Raw genomic sequence first — 23,072 nt, 5'->3', positions numbered from 1 at the left:
ACTTATGAGCTGGCTGTGACCTCAGCACACAGCCTTCAGCTTTGTGAGGTTCCGAGGATAGAAAGATGGATGAATGAATAAAGTTCCCAACATCAGTCAGTGTTATTATCTGAGCTTGATAATCTGTCAGCTGAATTTTGGAGACTGGGGAGAAATATGGACATGTTGAGGCAGGCTAGGACGCGAATGACCATTTCTCAAGAGATCCATTTTATCTAAGCATCAATTCCCTCTGTCACAGAATCTTTGGTCCCTTAGGAATGGGAGAGAGGTATTATACCATTGCTCCTATAGAAGTTCCAAGTGATAACACCGAGCTCCTTACTCCATCTCCTGTTTCTTTGATTTCCCTGCCATCCAATTTTATCTCTCACTGTGGATCCTAGTATCCTTGTCTGTGAAATTCATGTCTGTAACTGGCCATCACTTACTGTGAGTAAGTAAACCTGCTCATTTCCATTAGATATGACTCTGGAGTTCACATGTGGATGTAGATGCTCCAGGAGGAGACTTGAAATCGTGTATATCTAACTAGTTAGCTACTAGGTGGTTGTGTTTAGTGGCTAAGTCATGTCTCACTTTTTTGTGACCCTGTGGGCCATAGCCTGTCAGGCTCTTCCATTCGTGGGACTTCCCAGGCAAGGATACTGGAGTGGTTGCCATGTCTTCCTCCAGGGGATCTTCCTAACCCAGGGATTGAACCTCTGTCTCCTGCATGGGCAGGTGATTTTTTTTTTTTTTTTTTTTTCTTTTACCACTGAACCACCAGTGAAGCCCAGCTACTGGATCAGTTCAGTCACTCAGTCCTGTCTGACTCTTTGCGACCGCATGGACCTGCAGCACGCCAGGCTTCCCTGTCTGTCAACAGCTCCCGGAGTTTACTCAAACTCATGTCCATTGAGTCAGTGATGCCATCCAACCATCTCATCCTCTGTCATGCCCTTCTCCTCCGGCCTTCAAACTTTCCCAACATCAGGGTCTTTTCAAATGAGTCAGTTCTTCGCATCAGGTGGCCAAAGTATTGGAGTTTCAGCTTCAGCATCGGTCCTTCCAATGAATATTCAGGACTGATTTCCTTTAGGGTGGACTGGTTGGATCTCCTTGCAGTCCCAGAGACTCTGAAGAGTCTTCTCCAACACCACGGTTCAAAAGCATCAATTCTTTGGCACTCAGCTTTCTTTGTAGTCCAACTCTCACATCCATACATGACTAATGGAAAAACCATAGCCTTGACTAGATGGACCTTTGTTGGCAAAGTAATATCTCTGCTTTTTAATATGCTGTCTAGGTTTGTTATAGCTTTCCTTCCAAGGAGTAAGCATTTTTTAATTTCATGGCTGTAGTCACCATCTGATTTTGGAGCCCAAGGAAATAAAGTCTCTCACTATTTCGATTGTTTCCCCATCTATTTGCCATGAAGTGATGAGACCGGATGCCATGATCTTCGTTTTTTTTAATGTTGAGTTTTAAGCCAGCTTTTTCACTCTCCTCTTTCACTTTCATCAAGAGTCTCTTTAGTTATTCTTCACTTTCTGCCATAAGAGAGGTGTCATCTGCATACCTGAGGTTATTGATATTTCTCCCGGCAATCTTGATTCCAACTTGTGCTTCATCCAGCCCAGCGTTTCACATGATGTACTTTGCATGTTAGTTAAATAAGCAAGGTGACAACATAGAGCCTTGACGTACTCCTTTCCCGATTTGGAGCCAGTCTGTTGTTCCATGTCCAGTTCTAACTGTTGCTTCTTGACCTGCATACAGATTTCTCTGGAGGCAGGTCAGGTGGTCTGGTATTCCCATCTCTTTCAGAATTTTCCACAGTTTATTGTGATCTACACAAAGGTTTTGGCATAGTCAATAAAGCAGAAGTAGATGTTTTTCTGGAACTCTGTGGCTTTTTCTTTGATCCAATGGAGGTTGGCAATTTGATCTGTGGTTTCTCTGCCTTTTTTAAATCCAGCTTGAACATCAGGAAGTTTTCAGTACACGTACTGTCGAAGCCTCACTTGGAGAATTTTGATCATTACTTTGCCAGCGTGTGAGATGAGTGCAATTGTGTGGTGGTTTGAACATTCTTTAGCATTGCCTTTCTTGGGCTTGGAATGAAAACTGACCTTTTCCAGTCCTGTGGCCACTGCTGAGTTTTCCAAATTTGCTGGCATATTGAGTGCAGCCACATCACCACCAGGGCCGGTCCCCTCGTGGCTGGGCTCCGCCAGGCCTGCTTTCCAGGGCCACAGCTGCCGTCAGACATACACATCAAGCGCAACACTGTGCTCCAAAGCGCCTGCAGTCCATTCAGCTACTTTGTATCAGTGGTCAAGTCTTACGAGATGAACAGCACTAATTTTCCCCTCTTCCTGTTTTCCCTCAATCTTCCTTCTTGGACTTTGGATAAGAACAAGGAATGTTCCTACCTTGTCTGCTTGCCTTCTGGAAAGTGGTCAGATGTACTGTCATAGGAGAGCCACGCCTTAGCAGCAAACAGAGGAGGCAGGGGCTTGGGTCTTGAAGAGGCTGACTCAGAGGCTGCTGAGGTTGACAGCCATTGTGACTCATACCGTGCGTTGTTGAAGTCACTCCAGAGAGACATTCCTCATGGTTCTTGCGTGAAGACTATGTCTCTAGTGGTAGGTGTCACTTTTTTCCTCCCCCAAAGTGATCATTGTAGCTTTAGCCACACTTTCTTGTTTTATTCTTGTGATTAATAGCTAAGAAGGCCTAGTGTAGTTAAGCAGTTTCAGAATTTATCTCTAAGCTGAATTCTCCCCCTGACCTGTGTTAGACTAGGTGTCATCCACATGGAATCTGATGGCAGGTGGAGGGGCTGGGGGAGGTTGGTGTTCTAAACCTCAGTATTTTCTTGCATGACTTTCATGCAGCCTGCATTCTTAGCATGGATATATTGACCTCTGAAGCACATTTTCCTCTGGAAAAAGACTTCATTATTCTTCAGTGTCCATATCATTCTTGGCACATAAAGATTTGTAAACTGCTTCCTTTAAAGCTTTCCTGTGAACACCTAGCATCCTCCCTTCATCTCAAGTACTGAGAAGTTAAGGAGATCATTTTGGGTGATAGTGTGAGCTAATGTTGGTGAAAAGTCAGTACAAGTTAGAATGTGTTATCAAAGTGTTTAAACAAATGTAATTTACAACAAATCCCAAAGGCTGGCTAGTTTTCTTGTGACAATCCCAGGTAGATATGGATTTATATTTCAAAAGTAGGTGCAGCTTAATGTTCTGAGTTGATGATTGCAAAAATTAAAATATTTTGTCTCACAGATTTGTAGTAACACTTTGGATTTGCATAACATTTAAACTCTTCAAAGGTTTTCATATCTATTTTCTTTTTGTGTCTCAACATTTCTGCATTAGATAGTATGAGCATTAATTAATACCTACATTTTAGTTAATAGATAGCTGAGATGCAGAAAATTAATGTATATTAATTAATTACATATATATAATGTATATGTAATTAACATAATATGTTTTGATATTAATGATAAAAGCTAATTGGTCTGGAAGTTCTACCTAGTATCTAGCTCAGGTTTTTCATGCTGTGAAATAATTTAATTTCTCCTTATTAGAAGGCTCTAAATCTGTTTCAATTAAATAATAGTCATCTTTTAGCTTTTCCTTTCTATGGTGTAAATAACCTAGTATTTTCTAAGTTGCCAAGTGATTTTGACTTTTCAAAATTATTATCCTTTGTTGTTAGATGTTTAAGGGGATAAGGTACTTTTTTTTCTTTTTGTTTTATTTTGGTCCCATTTTTGTTATTTTGTATTTGTATCGTCATCACAGATACATCATAGCACCTAACTGAGTATGCAGTTGTTTAAGAAACAGTACTGAAAACTAAAATCTTTAGAAGATAGTAGTTATATGTGTGACTACAGTTGACATGTTTAATTGGCTGCTATAAAATATTGTTATTAAATCTTCGTGGTTCAGCATTTTGTAGCTCAGAGGACAAAAGTTAGACAGAAATTTCAAGTTCAGGTTCCAGTTCTATCACAATACTTGTTTCCTCATCTGTAAAACAGAGAACATGCTTGTCATACAAGTTTGTTTTGAGAATCATTGTGTGATTATAACTTCTTTTCTCACTGTTAAAAAGGAAAAAAAAATCCTGATATCTTATTGAGATATATGAAATAATATTAATATTTCTTAAGACCATTATCCTGAGAGCTCATCATACTCTCTGAGAAGTGGTAGAATGGAGGACCATCTATGCCTCAGCTTCATGACCTTGACCAACTGATATTTAGTGTTGGAAGTTTGGTATTTCAAGTAATGCCAGATAAATATAAGCCAGACATAGAACTTATGTGATGAGGTTTATAACATTTATAAAGAATAATGATGTCTTTAGTTAATATTGTGCCTTGCAGTTCATTTATTTATTCAACAAACATATTAAGTGACATATTCATTAAGTAGTTAATATGAGTTCAGCATCATACAAAGTGCCAAGGATACAAAGTCAAATGCACTATAATCCATGTCTTCAAGAAAGATGTTAATTAAAAAAAAAAATCTTTTTACTTTGATATATTTGTAGACTCACATGCAGTTGTAAGAAATAATACAGAGAAATACTATACATTCACCCAGTTTTTTCCATGGTAACCTCCTTCAATTATAGTACAAGATCACAACCAAGAGGCTGATCCTGAAAGTGTTTACTGACTTTAGATCTCATCGTGTACACTCATTTGTGCTTGTGTGTGTGAGTGCATGTGTTTAGTTCTGTGTAATTTTATTGTAAATGTACGTTCCTCTGACCACCACCACAGTCAAGATAAAGAACAGTTCCATCACAAGATGGGCATTTGTTTTTACATTGTTGTTCAGTCACTAAGTCATGTCCACCTGTGAACTGCAGCAGGCCGGGCTTTTACTGTCCTTTTCTGTCTCCCGGAGTTTTGCTCAAAGTCAGGTCTGTTGGTCAGTGATACCATCCAACCATCTCATCCTCTGTCACCTCCTTCTCCTCCTGCCCTCAAGTCTTTCCCAGCATTAGGGTCTTTTCCAGTGAGTCAGCTCTTCACATCAGGTGGCCAAATTATTGGAACTTACTTTATTAAAAAAAAAAAATATATATATATATATATATGTATACTTTGTTAAAATCATTTTAGCTTGATCAATTCTCATGTATTATTTATGGTTCACTGGAGGTGGAGAAAACTCTATTCATGATGCTCATAATGTCTGCCTCCTCTTTTTTTCGTTGTCTTTGCTACCATTTCACTTCAGGTTCTTCTCATCCTTTATCTGGCCGGATAGAAGAGCTTCCGAAGTTGGCCTTTAAACACTGTGAGTTCAGAGATCTGGTCTGTTTTATCAGGTGATATTCCTGAAACACAATAGGGATGAATGACATGGACACTGCTGCAGTCAAAACTGTGTTTAATAAAAGCACAATATTGGTTATGTCTTTTCTCCTTAGAAGTCTTCAGTAGCTTCCCATCACCTATAAAATGGCATCTAATCTGCATACCATAGTATTTCAAACCTCCCACAGTCCGACCAACCTACTTTTTGAACCTTTAGCAGGTTCCAGATCCCCTATCTTGTTCTGCAGAACCACTCCCTCCTTCATTCTCTGAGCCTCCCCTGCACTTCTGGATCATCCTCCTTCATCCTAAAATGGCCTTTCTCTTCTTACTCATTGATATCGTTCTGAACTCAATAGCGCCTTTGCAAACTAATTTACACTTCCTGTACTATGAGATATAGCTCCCATTTAACAGATTCAGCAACTGAGGTTTGTAGATAACATCTCAGCACCTGCAGTTAGTTTGGCACTGCTGCTGCTGCTAAGTCGCTTCAGTCGTGTCCAACTCTGTGTGACCCCATAGAGGGCAGCCCACCAGGCTCCCCCGTCCCTGGAATTCTCCAGGCAAGAACACTGGAGTGGGTTGCCATTTCCTTCTCCAATGCATGAAAGTGAAAAGTCAAAGTGAAGTCACTCAGTCGTGTCCGACTCCTGGCGACCCCATGGACCGCAGCCTACCAGGCTCCTCCGTCCATGGGATTTTCCAGGCATGAGTACTGGAGTGGGGTGCCATTGCCTTCTCTGAGTTTGGCACTAAGGAAGGACAATGTTGGTGAACTCAAAGCCAAGGTATCTAATTAAAAATCTTATAATCATTTACTAGTTCATCCTGTAGGTTGTTCAGTTTCAATCAAATCTCTTAAGGGGCTTACTTTGACCTAAGGAGATAGAAAAATAGATTTTCTATGTTTAATGTTTATCTCACAGATTCTTGAGATTATGTGAACAACACGCTAATTAAAAAAAAATTTTGTAACCCAGCATTTAAAGTCCACTGCTTTTTGCAGATGTGACTTCGCGTTTTGTACATTCATTCACTAGCCCAGGCACGGTGTTAAATTTAGGAAGAGATATCAGTGTACAGTCCTCCTCAAGTGGAGGGATGGAAACATAAGTATCCACAGGAAAGACAACATGTTAAGTGCGGTTGTAGAAACAGGCTGGTGGAATTATGGGAATATCTAGGGAAAGTGGTGCTGGGAAGACTTCCTGGAGATGTGATAACTCAGTAGAAGTTTTATTACTGAATGGGAGCTGACCAGATGTTGGAGCAAAGGAAAGGAGAAATGCATTCCAGGGAAAAGAGAAAGCTGGTTGGTAGGAAGAATTACAAGTCAGTAAGCACTGCATGGAGGATCTGTAGTGGCTCAGCGGTAAAGAATCTGTCTGCAGTATAGGAGGTACCGGTTCCATCCCTGGTTTGGGAAGATCCCCTGGAGAAGGAAATGGCAACCCATTCCAGTGTTCTTATCTGGGAAATTCCATAGACAGAGGAGCCTGGCAGGCTGCAGTCCACGGGGTCACAAAGAGTCGGACAGGACTTAGCGTCTAAACAACAACAAAGCATTTCGTGTAAGAGGTACAAGGTGGGGAGAAGTGAGATTTAGGGTGGAAGAGGATTGTTGACCTGTAGGGTGTGTATGGAGCCATTGACAGAGATAAACTTGGCTGAATTCATCTTCAGGAATGTACAGTTTTATTTATTTATTATTTCACACAGTTGTATTATTTTGCAGAAACCTCTTTTCAGGAAAACACGAATTAGCTGTACAATCACGTCATTTCTCCTTGGCTAAGTACCGAATGCTATAACCTTCATGTGTATGTAAGTTAAAGAAGGGAAGAAATGTGTTCTGTGATTTATTTTCCTTCCCATTAAGGAACATCATCCCCCATCTTCCTACTTGAGGAGCATCTGGTAAATTGGTGTTGAAATCATTTTTAAATTGATGTAAGTCACTATGCAAGTTTTCTTTCCTGAAAGCTCCATAGAATTAGGCATTTCTTTTGAAATACATGATTTTTAACTACTCCAGTTTTCTATATTGCACTTTTCCCCTGACTCTTTTTATTAAAACTGTGTTTATACTGATAATCTAAAAGATATTTTTAAAAATGAGATGACTCCCCCTCTTTTTCTGATTTCCACGTTTTAAATCCTTAATGTTTCCTTATTCTGTGTCCCATAATCTTCCTTGTTGCAAAAGACTTCTCCGGTGGTCTAGTGGTTAAGACTCGGCAGTCCCAGTGCAGAGGTCCTGGTCAGAGAACTAGGTCCCACATGCTGTAACTGAAAATCCCGCAGGCTGCAGCGAAGATTGCAGATCCCATGTGCTGCAACTAAGACCCAGTGCAGCCAAATAAATAAATATTTGAAAATTAAGTACAATGTCAAAGAATCAAACCAAAAATGTTCAAAAGCCCACCATGAGTTACTTACAGTGACACATGACTACATCACCACTCCAATTTTGCCTATTTGCATAAGCCGTTTGTCCTGAGCCCTGTTTTGGAGGAAGACGATGAGGAGTGAACTCAGGTTAGCTTTCTTTACTTCCCAAATGTGCACATGGATGCACGGAATTATTTGGTGTTTACAGTAAAAAAATATTTCATAAGTATTTAAAAAATAAAATATGAAAAGGTGTTTACCATTCAGATCAATAGAATATTATTTATTATAGGCCTAATTTATTTATTTATTTTTTTTTAAGTTGGAAGAAGGATATTTGCTTTACAGCGTTGTGTTAGTTTCTGCTGTACAAAAACATAAATCAGCTACGTATGTGCTTGGTCACTCAGCCGTGTCCAACTCTTTGCAACCCCATGGACTGTAGCCCGCCAGGTCCCTCTGACCATGAGATTCTCCAGGCAAGAATACTGGAGTGGGTTGCCATTTCCTCCTCCAGGGGATTTTCCTGACCCAGGGATCGAACCCTCATCTCCTGCATCTCCTGTATTGGCAGGCAGATTCTTTACCTATGAGACAAGGGGGAAGAGAATCAGCTATATACTATATAAATATGTGTATATATATATATACACACATATACACACATATACATATATCCCCTCCCTCTTGAGCCTCCTACCTACCCACCTCATCCTACCTCCCTAGGTCATCACAGAGCACCAAGCTGAGCTCCCTGTGCTATACAGCAGGTTCCCACTGGCTATGTGTTTTACACATGATAGTGTGTAAACATTTATGTGTGTGTGTGTGTGTGTGTGTGTGCATGCTTAGTCATGTCCTACTCTTTGCAACTCTGTGGACTGTAGCCCGCCAAGCTTCTCTGTCCATGGGATTTCCCAGGCAAGAATACTGGAGTGGGTTGCCATTTCCTGCTCCAGGGGATCTTCCTGACCCAGGGATGGAGCCTGTGTCTCTTGTATCACAGTCAGATTCTTTATCCATTAGCCATTGAGGAAGCCTAGTAGTGTATATACATCAGTACTACTCTCTCAATTTGTCCCACCCTTTTCTTCCTCTTCTGTGTCCACAAGTTATGGGCCTAATCTTGATTTCATCCTTTGTCCTGTTCATAGGTTAGAAAAAGATCTGACCTCAGAGTTGGAAACCTGGAATTTGGACTAAATTCTACCTCGTAATTCTTAATGTCCTTAAATAAGTCATCTGTCTCACTTCCCTGACTCACTCAGTTCTTATGTGTAAGTCAAAAGTACAGGTAGGTGTTGATGAAGAATTTTCTAAGTCTGCCTGTTTAAGACTTGGGGCTTCCCAGGTAGCTCAGTAGTAAAGAATTCACCTGCCCATGCAGGAGACACAGGTTTGAACCCTAAGTTGGGAAGATCCTCTGGAAAAGGAAATGGCAACCCAGTACAGTATTCTTGCCTGGGAAATCCCATGGACAGAGGAACCTGGCAGGCTACAGTCCTTGGGGTTGCAAAAGGGTTGGATACAACTTAGTGGCTAAAGAACAACAACAAGGCATAGGAATGAATAGAAACTTCTATTGATAAATAGATAACTTCTATTGATACTAGATAGTAAGTATCTAAGAGCGAATTCTTGTGATGTGGTAAGTGTTTAACTTCCTTAGAAACTTCCAAACTATTTTTCCACAACTGTAGTACCATTTTGTACCCTGCCAGCAATGTATGTGAGTTCCAGTTGCTTCACATCCTCACCAACATTTAGTATTGTTGGTCTTGTGAATTCCTATGAATGTGAAGAAAACAAAAATTTCTTTTTCAACTGTAATAGAAACTCTAAAAATTATACAATACAAATTACTCTGTATAATTTAGGGATGTCAGAATTAGCACCTGGGGCTTCCCTGGTGGCTCAGATGGTAAAATGTTTGCCCGCGATGCGGGAGACCTGGGTTTGATTCCTGGGTCAGGAAGATCCCCTGGAGAAGGAAATGGCAATCCACTCCAGCACTCTTGCCTGGAAAATCCCATGGACGGAGGAGACTGATAGGCTACAGTCCATGGGGTCGCAAAGAGTCGGACACGACTGAGTGACTTCACTTCACTTCAGAATTAGCATATTCCTTCATGAATATTGAAAATATTAAGTTTAATGTTCTATTATACCATTTTCAGAATCTCTAATCACTTATATGTATATATGACATCCATTGATGTTTCTATAGGAGATGTGTGTGTGTGTGTGTGTGTGCGTGTGTGCATATATAAGCATATTTATTCTCATCTCCACTTTTCTTGTTTGTTACAATGTCATGAACGATTTATCTTCTTTCATAATCTACCACATTTCTTAAAAAGCAGGCTCTTATTGCTAGTAGTTGAAAATAGCTACCTAATCAGAAGATGTCATCAGTAAAGTGAGAGAATCTTTCCTAAAAAATGCATCTTTATGTAACCGATTTAGGATATCTTTTAAATCAAATATGAAGATACTACCAGTTCAGTGACCAATTTTACATGTTAAGGTGTTTTTTTATAAGGCATGAATTTATTGGTTTACAGTTAAGTCTGTCATGAAAATATTTTGATCATAACCTCTCCAGTGATTTACTGAGTGGTTGATATGACGTAGACCAACCAGCTAGTCTTCTGAGTGACTGGATTAGAGAACAAAAGGATGATTCTTCTAACGTTCATAGGAGAATGAGGTAGTGAGCCAGTTGACTAAATATGTAATCAAAACTTCTCACCCCAGGATTCAGACAGTGTCTCTTCTCATTTTGTAAAGTTCGCCTGTGGATCTTTACGTATTATTGCCTTTAGAGATGACATATTTTCACAGAGTTAGAAAGCAGTGAAATACATTTAGCACTGAGTCTTTACTGAGGATGGTTTAATCTTTCTCTGATGCAGAAAGCACTTTATAATTTTATAGCTCCACAGCTTTCATTATTGTGAATGCCAGTTATTATATTGGCTAAGAGCAGAAGTGATGTTGGATCAAAAGTCTGTGCTAACCGAACCTCGGATTTGGGACATGGACATGTATTTACCCATATACATCTCTTTATTTTAAATTATATATAAATTTTTCCATTTTCATTTCTTTAGGTTTCCCTTCAGTTTCCCCCCCACCCCCAGCCCAGCCTTCTCTACCTTTTCTGAATATATACATCACTCTCAGTTTCCTTAACAAAAGTACAATTTCAGGCTTTCTCTATGTGAAAACCATGACAAAGTGATTTTATAGCCAGTTCTGAAAGTGACTAAACTTGACAACAATTGTATTTTATGACAATCTCTCCTTTCATGTCCCCGGCCTACTTTTATATCCGCATTTTTTTTTTTACCCCAAATGTGAACAATTTCATATCTCTGCATTGGCTGAAAACAAATCCCTTTACCAGGAAGACATTTTAATGGAGAAGAGCATGATTCACTTAAGCCACCAAGCCTTTACACCTTAACTCTATAATATTCAATTTCTCACTCACCAAGAACCAAAGCCATTTTTTTTTTTTTTTTTTTTTTTTTGGTGGTTTGTGTTCCTAGGGGTTGGAAAAGAATTAGTATTATGGAACTAAACCAGATTAAGGGGGAATGTGAATTAGATTTGGTAACAGATGGTGCTGTGGAAATTAAAGGTTCTTTGCGAATGGAAGCGACAGCAGCTTGTTTCTCTTCTCTCTGTCTCTCCGTTCGGGCACTTGATAGACGGGTATAAATCACAACAATCCTGTCTTGACAGCCAATTTCGAGAATTTGATCTGGTTAAAGACATGGCTTTCCTGCTCCACTCCCTGAAGCCTGCCTCTATTTTATTTTAACACAGCCTCTTGTCATATTCAGAAAAACGGACTCACCTGCCTCCCTGTAATGAAATTTTTCTTAATTACAGTTTTAGCTCTTCTGTGTTAATTACTTTTCCATTCAGCCTGAATTTTCATCGTATCTCTGAGGAACTTTTCCTTCTTTTTTTCTCCCCCACCATTTTTACTCATCATATGCTTTTGTTGTTTCTAAAGATGCTTTTCACTGTCAGAAGTTCTTGTCAGAGGCACTGTCTGAGAATCCTAATTATCAGAATCATTATTTGAGAAGAGAGATGCTTTCATGGGAAGTAGTAAAGTTATCAGATCAGAAAAATTGTAGAGGTGTCGGAAGCAGTCACCAAAATAGCAGATAGTTGAACAAAATTGTAGGAAAAGGTAGTGACAAGGCTTTTTTTTTTGGTTGATAAGAGCTGCAGAAACGTCTGCTCCATCAACTAAAATAAACCCCACCAAGTAAAAACATGTGTACACAATGTGGCCAAACCAGTTTGCATCTGTGTTGACCTTATGATGATCTAGGAAATCTGAATTAAAGTGCAGAGAATCTAAATGAGAGACACGAAATTCTGAACATACTGGCTGGACTCTTTACAACCAGACCCTCAGGTCTGACCAGCTTTGGAGACAAGAACTCAAGTTGCCTCTGTCCACATGCAAGTTTGGACTCACGACCTATCACGGAAAAGAAAATAGAAGAAAGGGGGGAAAAAAATCACTCGTGAAATGAAGAGAAGATTCTTTGAGCGAGCAACTAACAGTTGGTAGAAATGAAGCTTCCTACTGGCAGTCAAATCAAATGTAGTAACAACTCAAGGACTCCCCGCTGCTTGCTGACAGCGTGGTGTCACACACTGGGACAAACATCCACTTAAACACTGATTGCGGGGAATTGCCCTTTCCGCCAGCGCCTCCTACCAAAAACGTAATGAGCAAAAAGAGAACCATTTCTAGGGGGAAAAAAACAACCAAGATTCCTGCTCCCCGGATTCCCTCTAATGATCACGGATCTATTTGTTCCTTTGTCACCCACTGGGAAGGATTACTCAGTTGAATGTCATTGCCTCAGTTGCATTGTTATGTGGCAAGTTGTTGGAGTACTTTTTCTTTCTCCTACAGCACACACACACACACACACACACGCACACACACACGCACACACACACACAACCACTGCAAGTTGTTGAAGTACTTTTTCTTTCTCCTACAACACATGCACGCACACACACTGCAAGTTGTTGGAGCACTTTTTCTTTCTCCTACAGCACACACACACACACACACACACACACACAGCACATGCACGCACTGCCCTGATCCTCAACAGTGGCTGAGTGCAGTAGCAGTCAAGGAAACAGACAGAAGTTTGGGAAGTGCGCTTTCATGCAGTAGCCCTTGCTCTCAGGTCTCATCCGAGTCACAAGCCAGTGTGGGTTTTATTTGAGTAAAATGTATATGTATATATGTATACGTTTTAAAGGGCAGGAGTTATTTTAGAAAGCACTTCAGCACATCCTCCCATCTGACAAGTAAGAACGAAGATAGAGCATCAGCATGCCTTCGCGGCCTGCCTTAGGTCACTCAGCCCCAGGTCCCCACCTGGAGGCACACACCTCCTCCCTCCAGCCCTGTAAGAAGGCAGGGTTTCCTGAGAAAAGAGAGAAACAGACCGAGTGTGGGAACTCTGGTGGCCTACATTTTTGAATCAGTTTTCCAGAACTGAGAAGATTTTAGAAATTTTTCTCTGCATGTTTGTCTTTGGGTCTTTGACTGACAAACCACCACTGAGCCCTTCAGATCTGAAATCCTGGCCCCTTGGTGGCTTCCATTGGCTTCGCTCGATGGTGTCTCACTGCTGCATAATCCCTTTTACAAAATCCATTCTGCTATAGAACAAATCCTTCGTCATTTCTATGGCTTGAAATGAATGTATGTGTGTATCTATGTTATTTTTCCTTGCCTGCAAATAGTGGCTTGGGTCTTTAAGCTTCATCTTCTCTTCAGGCAGCTAGCTCAATGACATGCTTTTATTAAAAAAAAGAATACAGAGGAAAGAGTCTTAGGATTAATAATTAGCTGATTTCCCCTCTCCCACCCCTCCCCCCACTCTCCTACTTCAGCTGAACAGCACCTGATACCAACAGAACATCATGGTAACCTCTGCTCTCATACATCACCCCAAACCAGCTGCTTTTGCATCCAGATGTTAACTACTGCAGACTAAGCTATTAAATTAAAAGTATAAATATAGTTTAACTGCTGTCCAATAGGAAGAGATGTGGTTTACTATCTGCGGTGCTACCGTGACTCTCCCTCTAAGACACAAATGTTCCTGTAAACGCGAAGCAACGTTTATTTCAACAAGGATTCCTTCTCAGCACCTAGGCTTTCTTGCTTCTGTGATTCACCTGGTTTCCGGGGATGTTGCCGAGTTCCACTCCAAAGGAACTGGTCTATCTCTATGGAGGCAGCTGGCTTATTGGTCATTGTAATCGCTTTTGCAAAACATTTTCTTAATGAGTAAAGGGTGACATCAATACTATGATCTCAGTATCCTTACATCAACTCCGGATAGCATTCTTATTTCCTGTTCCAGTGTAGCAAAGAGAATAAGAAAGGGAGATTCAGACAGCCTGAGCGCTCTCATTGACCTGGATTTGATTTGTGAACTCCATCAGTGCAGTGTGTGTGTGTAAAGCATCTATATTCGATTGTAATTTGTAAAGATCAGTGCATAGACTTTCTATGAGTTCAATGTCTGTTTATTTCTTCTCTAGCGAGATGCTGTGAGACGGTCTTCATTTAGTTGTCAGTACCCCCTACTGCTGTGTCCGCTTTTTCTCTTCAGTGTACTCCTTGACTGCTTGAAAACGGAATTGTCTGAACACAAGCAAACTTTATTGATCCATATTTCTGTTTGAAAGACCAGAGATTTGTAGAAGGAGGAGACGATTTCCTTTCTCTAGAAAGCTTACTGCAGAGGAGGTCTGCTCATGGCGTAGTAAATCTCTAAGACCGAATAAATGTTACATTCAGCATATATCCTAAGCTTCATTTTGATGATTTATCTTAGGGTTTTTTGTTTTTTTTTTCTGGTAGTGGTCCCCACCTTTTGCCCAGGGCTGTTTCACTCTAGCCTGGGGATAGCAGTCTGGTCAGCACTTGGGCATTTCCTACATCAAGACATAGGGTACACAATTCTAAAGCCCTCCTGTCCTCTGACTTTGGGTCCCAGGAGAATAACGTGTGTAAAGAAAGAAGTCTTCTTAGAGACTGGAGATAAAAATGCCTGTTTTGCATCTGTTATGCATCTGAGTTTCTGACTAGACATTTCTTGTCTTCTGACATCCATAGGTGACCAGGACTTGGGCAGTGGTGAGGATATAGTTAATTAAGCTGCATTAGGGCAAATATACACACTTGTTAAGACACTTAATTTGCCTCAATAATATTGATTACATGGCAGAAGTTTGTTTAAACTAAGTGGTATTTTCCCCCTACTGTTCAGTCCTTGAAGGCAATCTGTATAATAGCTAATAGCCATCATCAGTTAAATATCATGTTAGTTATAAAGTAATGTCATAAGAATTGATTTGGACTTGGCAGTGGAGGAGAAGTCTTCCTTCAAAGCCGATGTAGGTGATTAGCCAGAGTTTTAAGCAGAATCACGGTTCGTATAAACTGTGTATATTTTATAGACTTAAAGCTGCTCTATATTACATGAGTGCCCATTATATTAAAGAAAAGCTCAGACAGTTAATAATGCAAAACATCATGTATGCAATTACCCTGCATTATTATGCATTTAACAGTTTTTATTGATTTGCCAGTAGCTCACTTACTGTATTTAGAGCTATAAACGAGGGATGCTCACCCCCAGATTGAAATAGGTCCAGGAAAACAAGCTAAGGATGAATTACACTACTAAGCACCTCTGCATCAGATCGAATCCTTAAATACAGAAACTGTCAACAGCCATAATGAGCAACATACTGTGATACCACAGACCCGTTTCTTTTCCCATTAATAAAGTTTATCAACCAGGAAGCATCAGAAATCACCTGGCAATACAAATGGAAGCAGTTGGTATTTCCTACGTCCAAAGTAGTACATGGTGATGGGTCTGGCTGGTATGGCGTAGTAAGATAGGGATGCTGGCACTTCCTTTACACTTCCTTCCACTTTAGAACACCCCAAAGTCCCATGGATGGAAGAGCCTGGTAGGCTGCAGTCCATGGGGTCGCTAAGAGTCGGGGACGACTGAGTGACTTCACTTTCGCTTTTCACTTTGCTGCATTGGAGAAGGAAATGGCAACCCACTCTTGCCTTGAGAATCCCAGGGACAGGGGAGCCTGGTGGGCTGCCATCTATGGGGTCGCGCAGAGTCGGACATGAGTAAAGCTACTTAGCAGCAGCAGCAGCAGTGTTACTACCGCATTTCTCTTTACTGAAAAGGAATATAATCTGTTTCCCTTCATTTTAGGTACAATCGCATAAGGAGAGGCACAGGGTTTTATAGGTGTGTCTCTACCTTCAATTGGATGGCCAACCATCCTGGTTTGTCTGGGATGGAGGGAGTCCTAGGATGTGGCATTTCAGTGACTATACCAGGATAGTTGACAGACCTAGTTTCAGAGGAAAATTGGATAAGAAAAGATAACTCTGCAGTCCTAAAAGCAGAGTTTCAACGAAGTCCTTCCTGGTCATGGTTCAGCCCTAGGTATGAAGTTATATCAGGGCTTCCCTGATGGCTCAGCAGTAAAGAATCCACCTGCAATGCAGGAGATTCAGGAGATGTGGGTCCGATCCCTGGGTCGGGAAGATCCCCTGGAGGAGGAAATGGCAACCCACTCCCGTATTCTTGCCTGAGAAATTCCATGGGCAGAGGAGCCTGGCGGGCTGCAGTCCAAGGGGTCTCAAAGAGTCGGACATGACTGAGCGATTGAACACCCACACACACACTCACACACAAAGTTACATTCCTGGGTGTGTTCCTTTCAACAACTCACCAGAAATGAGTTGCAGGTCTCCTTTTTTGTCCTAAATTTTTTTGCTTGGTAAAGCCTTTGATAGAATTGGCAAAGGGTTCAGCTTAGATAGAAACTCTGATTTGTCATTTGAAGGAGCTAGCCCCTGGTTCTCATACAGCTTAGCTATATCTGCCAGCGACTCAAGCACCAGCTTTGTGAGGAGCTGTTTGGTTACTGTTGTTCTTGACAGAGTAAATTGCAAAGAATCTTTTATTTATTTAACCATTGTAAAATTTAATTTCAGTGACCAGCTGAATAGGAGAAAAATAAAATTGCACTGGGGCGAAATCAAAATAGGACAGTTGGAGAGTGACGTGACATTGCTGTTCTGGAACTTGAAAAGGTTTTTACCTTGGCCATTTCATACTGGTATTACTTGCACAGAATCTTTTAGACTAAATGCGCAAGTTACTTGTTCAAACAATCAAGAACTGGCCACTGCATCCTTGTCATTCTCTTAGGCAGACGTTTCTTGCGTTAGATGGACCTCAGCGTTTATTAAAGAAGACCTAAAATGATATCTGTGTGTGTGTGCGTGCGTACATGCGCACGTTTTAATCTTTCTGAGCATGTGAATCATGATGTACAGTTCTTTCTTTACAATTAATGATCTCCTTCTGTTGGGTTAACCAGGCAGACCTGGAGATATTTCTTATTAAAAGAAAAAATCCTCTGTCTTCTTTCCCCAACTAAGCCAGTGTACCTTAATGCAATGATGATATGTTAGACCCAGCAGTTGTCAAAGCAGCGTATTACTGTGATGCCATAATGACACCCTGTCTCTGTAAAGTAGTCATGTTTTCTCAAATCACACGTTGCACCGTTGATTTCTGACATGACACTTCATTCCGTTGCTTTCTCTTTCTTCAGCATCATCATTCTCTGACAATAGCAGCTGGTGCCCATTTTGTTACTAAGTGATTCACATTTTGCCACTTTAGGAGAGTGCAATTAATTGAAGCAGGGAGGGGAAAAAAAAAGCTCATTGTAAAGTGGCGTGCTTGAAGTTGTAACTCAGACTGCCAGGGAGCTGCTGGGGTTACGGGCTTTGAAGCCTGGGCCTCTGGGGTCTGCAGCCTTAGTCTTGGAGGTTTTCTTCTGAAAGCATAAAAGCAAAACCCCAAACCTATAGGCTAATAAAAGCTTCTTATTTTTTGAAAGAAAAATACTGAAATATTCAATCGGGTGATTTCAGCTGGTAGAAAATTGACCAGTTCTTAGAGATTTGTTCCCATTTTGAATAGGTAAGTGATGAGTGATAGGACTGGAGCACCTTGCTTTTCAACCCTGACTCAGTGAGAGAATTAAGGATTTTTTTGGCCACCCCACACAGCAGGTAGGTATTTGGTCCCTGATCAGGGTCGAACCCATGCCCCCTGCATTAGAAGTGGATTCTTTAACCACTGAACCCGCAGGAAAGTCACAGGTTCTGTCTTCTTCTCTCTCTCTTCTTATTTGTAAACTTGCAGGTTTGCTGGCTTCATTGTTAATACATAAAAATTTGGGAGATATATTGATAAAATGTTTGGAATCCATAATGATGATGGGTATTTTGGGGCCCTTAAGGATGACAAGGAAGCAAATAAAAATAGTTGTCATCTATTTAGCTATTAAGGTGTCTGTCACTGAAATAGGTATAATAAAAGTTAAAAAAAAATCTTGCCTTCATTTTACAATCAGGAAAGTCAAAGAAGACCTGTACACGTGTGTTGCATTGATGCACCATATTTGAGGAGGGAAATAAAACAGCAAAGAACTCGAGTTTGGTATAAAATTCAAAATATGAAAGGCTGCTACTTGTTAAGAGCTTCTATTTTGGTGAAAGGGTTAATAATATATAATAATATATAAGCCTAGGGAACATAGGCTTAAGTCCCTTCTGGGAAATCCAGACCGTGCTGCACGCTTATACATTGCCCACAAAGTCACAGCACTCACTCACTGTCACACATTTACCTGGGTCTAGGTAGCATCTCTCAAATCAAGCTTGATAATTATAATATAAGTGAAGTGAAAGTGAAGTCGCTCAGTCGTGCCCGACTCTTTACGACCCCATGGATAGTGGCTTGCACCAAGCTCCTCCGTCCATGGGATTTTCAAGGCAAGAGTACTGGAGTGGGTTGCCATTTCCTTCTCCAGGGAATCTTCCCAACCCAGGGATCGAACCCAGGTCTCTCACATTGTAGACAGACGCTTTACCATCTGAGCCACCAGGGAAGAGTAATTACAATATATATGGGATATTAAATACAGATTATCTGGTTTTCCCCTACAACAGCAACTTTAACTGATCTTTTTTTTTTTTTTAACTCACTTTCTCCTTTTACATGCACGCCTATACACACCACTAATTAACTTTCTAAAATTACATGTTTATATAGGCCAGCAACCAGGAAGCTTTATTTGCTTGATGACTAGTATCTAACACCAAAGGTAAATTTTACTCTTGCTGCCCCTTAGGCAAGGCTGGGCATGAAGTTCCTATGTTATTTACAAAACAGAAAACAGATTCACTGACCTAGAGAACTTACAGTTGCCAGGGGGGAAGGATGGTGGGGAGAGATAGTTAGGGACTTTGGGACAGACAGGTACACTCATTTAAAATGGATAACCAACAAGGACCTAGTATATAATACAGGGAACTGTGCTCAGTGTTGTGTGGCAGCCTGGATGGGAGGGACAGTTGGAAGAGAATAGATACATATATATGTATGTATGGCTGAGACCCTTTGCTGTCCATCCGAAACTATCACAACACTGTTAATTGGCGATACTCCAATATAAAATAAAAAGTTAAAAAGTTCCTATGTAGAAGCATGATCATCAGACTTTATATATAAATATATATATAGTATATAGTAGAACATATATAGAATATAAGGGCTCTCCTGATGGCTCAGTGGTAAAGAATCTATCTGCCTGCCAATGCAGGAGACTTGATTTCAATCCCTGTTCTGGGAAGATCCCCTGGAGAAGGAAATGGCAACCTATTCCAGTATTCTTGCCTGGGAAATCCCATGGACAGAGGAGCCTGGTAGGCTACAGCCCATGGGGTTGCAGAAGAGTCAGACATGACTTAACAGCTGAACAACAACAATATCGAATATATGGTAGAACATATCTAGGATTTGCACAGAATACTGAAGACTGTATCTCAGACTGTGTTGAAAATGCTTTGTAAAGCGCTACAATGTCCCTGGCTTCTAGAAGGCTGTTATAGCCTCAAATTTTGTTTCTTATACAGAAACTAAATGTTATTCTTGACATGGTTATTTCTCTCTCCAGTTTATTCTCAGGGTGTACACTCAGAAAAGATTTTGAGAAAGTTACTTCTCTTTTTCCCTTGTGCCTCCCATCACTTCCCTTGAAATAATAAAAGCAACTCTACGTAGGCTTTAAAATAAATATTTCCCACATTTTCCAACACATGTTATTTCTATTCATAATTCTTAACTAAATTTAGATTTTTATTAATCCAATGTGACCTAAAATTTCTGCGTTAACAGCACAATGTGGAATCGGGCTTATTCTCTTTGGCTCCAGATAAAGCCATCATCTTGAAAATGGTGCTTTCTGACAAAAAGGTGTTCTTTTGAAATAAAGTCTTATTCACTACATTCTTCTTAGAGTTAATGTGAATTTTAGTGCCTCTAATTTTAGATTGAAGTGAAGTCTAGAATAAAACCCACCAGCTGACAATTGAATTTATAGATAGTTGTGAATATTTCAGGCTTGAATAATAGAGCTGTAGAATTTCAGAGACAGAGAGGGAGAGAATTAAGAGCCACAGTAGTTTTAGGGTATAATGAATGGTGTCTAGGAAATGTTCAGTGTAATGAGCTAAGTAGTAATTAGGAGACAACTGTGTTCTTTCAGCTTCAGTTTTGGTGTCACTCCAAACTCTGGGGAGGGTGACTCAACAGGGCAGTCCTGTCGCCAGGGTGGTGGTGGTTCCTTCAGCCACCTTTGCACTCATGGGTGAGCGTGAATGTCGTAGACCCTCTGTGCGTGCCATCTCTACCTTTGCTTGCTTGGCTGTTTTAAAAAGTCAGCAAACACCTTGAAAGACTCTCTGTTGGCTTGAAGACATTTCCGCACTGGACTTTGGAGTCAGCCCTGAGTTCAAATCTTTGATTTTTCCACTTCCAAACTGTATGACTTTCAGGAAATTGTGTCATGTCTGAGGGTCTGTGTCCTAAAGAGTCATACCTCCCTCACAAGACCGCCTTCGGGATTAAATGAGAAAATATTTGTAAAGTACTTAGGTCAGTGCCTGGTGCCTAGTAAGCTCTTGATAAATGGCAGCTCTATTATTATTTCCACTGGGCAGAAAGTGTTCATGAAGGAAGCGGTTCACGTCTGAAAAGAAACCTGTAAAGCCTACAGCACAAATCCAGCTTGTTCACTTTCATTTGCAGCTGCGGTGGCCAGACTTGTGTAGGAAGAGAGATTGCACCTGTCCCAAGGCTTCCCTGACTGCATGAACTTTGTGAATTTTCTTGCTTCCATCCAGATAATTGCAAAGTTAGGGACTGAGATTTTTCCAGGAAACGGCTGGCTGGAGATACCCAATTTTTCAAAGACCTTATTAACAACATGCATTTGACCCATAAACATTTGGTGACTTTGCAAATAACACTACCATGAAGAGGAGGCTGATTCCTGCCCTTGTTCCTCAATGAAGAGTTCTGCTCTTCATTTAGAAGTCCATGAGAAAAAAGCTCAAAGGAAAGGAAATTGGTATAAAATTGAACAATCAAAAAAAGAGAGAAGAGGACCTGGAGAAAGCATAATCTGTTTTATGATTAAGCAGTTCAAAGCAACTGTCCTCAGGAAAAAAGAAAAAAAAAAAAAGATTAAAAAATGGTGCCTCACGGGCAGATGGCGAAAGAGTTAATTGTCATCACTGTGAGAAATTCAGTGCCAGAGAGAGGAAAGGGGAGCAACCGTGTTTTAGTACCCTAATAACTTCTAACTCTAGTCTAAGATCATAATGTATGTGCGAGCAGTCCAGTAATTATAAGGTAATAAGTGAAGTGGTGGGGTAAGTGCTTTAAATTAAAAGGAATTCGCAGGGCTGCTGTAAGTCAGTGCCGACCCGCTTTCTTTCAAACGTTGACTTGAGGAAAAGTGCTTAGCCCAGGGTGCAAGCCGGGAGACAGGGAGAGCGATCTATTAATTACAACACTCATTAACAGTGACGGGGAGGAGGCAGCCGAGGTGGGAGGGAGCAGAAGCCTGGTTCAGGCTGGCAAGGGGGTTATTTTTCCTTTCGTTCCTTCTCCAGGAAAGGACAACATGAGTGGGTGGGTGAAAGCAAGAAGGTGTTTTTGTGGATTTCTCCTTCCTGTTTGTTTTCTTCACATCCTAAGCCTGCTTTCCTTGAGAAAGCAGCACAGAACTTCAGGTGGGAAATCTACTAGGTAGGAGGCACATTCTGGCTCTAGAGGCACTTGAGATTCCCTTCTTGGAACCTTTCAGTGAACATTCCCTAATAGGAAAGAACCGTATTTTTCTTGGTTTGAAAGTAACAGAACAGCGGGGGGATTTGGGGAGGGGGGTGCCCAGAGGAGAGCATGAAATTTGTGCAGTGATAAAATATCATTAGATTTATAGGGAAAGAGGTAATTGCATCCTTTCGGTTATCCCGTGACATACTCCCCCAAATTCCAGTGAATGACCATTACCCTGTGGGATTCCCATAAATCAGCTTTCCACTGGGAAGCAATTATCTTAGTCTCTTTCTCAGCTGTCACCTCTTCTTCCTCTAGTGGGCTCTCAGAAGGTTCTAAGAGACTTTGCTAAAAGGGGTTTTGCACTGTGGCTAACCGGAAAGAAAATAGGACCAATTACGTCTTTTCATCTAATTACCTCTTCAGAAATTTAATCACTTATGGGGCCAACAAAGTAAGAGGGATGGACCGTTTCTTCTAAATAAGAGAGAGAGTTCATCAGATCAGATGCTTCATCATATTTCCTTTTAGGAGGTATGATGTTAAAAGAGCAAAGGCAGGGGAGAAAAAGAGACCACCACAAGTCTTATTTTTTCAGGACAAAATCTGATACATCCTTACCTTCCTGAGTATAGAGTATCAGATTTATGGATTCACTGGTAGACTGAAGGCTCAAATGGCTTTTAGTGATTCTTGTTGTTGACGGTGGTAGATCACACACGCAAACACATACACTCGTAAACACAGGTACATATTTATTAATCGATGCCGGTAATCATTTCCCTGTTTTGTGGGCTCGAGGAAATAATCCTTAAATATTGGCGAGAATTTTATCTTTGAAATCTTTCTATATCGCTAAATGTCTAGGAAATAGAGCAATTTAAATAAAGAGGCAAAGTGAGTGAGGATATATTCCCTATGTGTCTTAGATCAATAAAAGACACGGTTATGCTTATGGAGCATGCTGACAATCAGTAATTACAGAGCTGAGGAATCATCTGGTCTTGACAATA

The 23,072-nt window shown here is 40.7% G+C and overlaps 1 protein-coding gene across 16 annotated transcripts in view; it reads left to right on the top strand.

Moving 5' to 3' along the window:
* ESRRG (estrogen related receptor gamma) overlaps positions 1-23,072 on the top strand; it is a 693,887-nt gene that overhangs the window by 473,183 nt on the left and 197,632 nt on the right. Inside the window, exon 1 of one of the 16 annotated variants that reach the window (XM_055581900.1) lies at positions 20,626-21,630. The exons of 10 other annotated variants lie outside the window; for them this stretch is intronic. Coding sequence is in view for 2 of the 6 variants with exons in the window: in XM_055581887.1 (XP_055437862.1) it covers positions 21,905-22,029 (125 nt within the window). In the remaining 4 variants the exon portion in view is untranslated. Of the gene's footprint in view, positions 1-20,625; positions 21,631-21,808; positions 21,827-21,886; positions 22,030-22,468; positions 22,594-23,072 lie in introns of those variants that run through there. 5 more of the 16 variants (XM_055581904.1, XM_055581901.1, XM_055581889.1 and 2 more) reach the window with 5 other exon arrangements.

The sequence above is a fragment of the Bubalus kerabau genome, chromosome 5, assembly GCF_029407905.1.
Source record: "Bubalus kerabau isolate K-KA32 ecotype Philippines breed swamp buffalo chromosome 5, PCC_UOA_SB_1v2, whole genome shotgun sequence".
NCBI lineage: Eukaryota > Metazoa > Chordata > Mammalia > Artiodactyla > Bovidae > Bubalus > Bubalus kerabau.
Note: the sequence above shows the minus strand (reverse complement) of the source record. Positions and strands in the feature narration are given on the sequence as shown.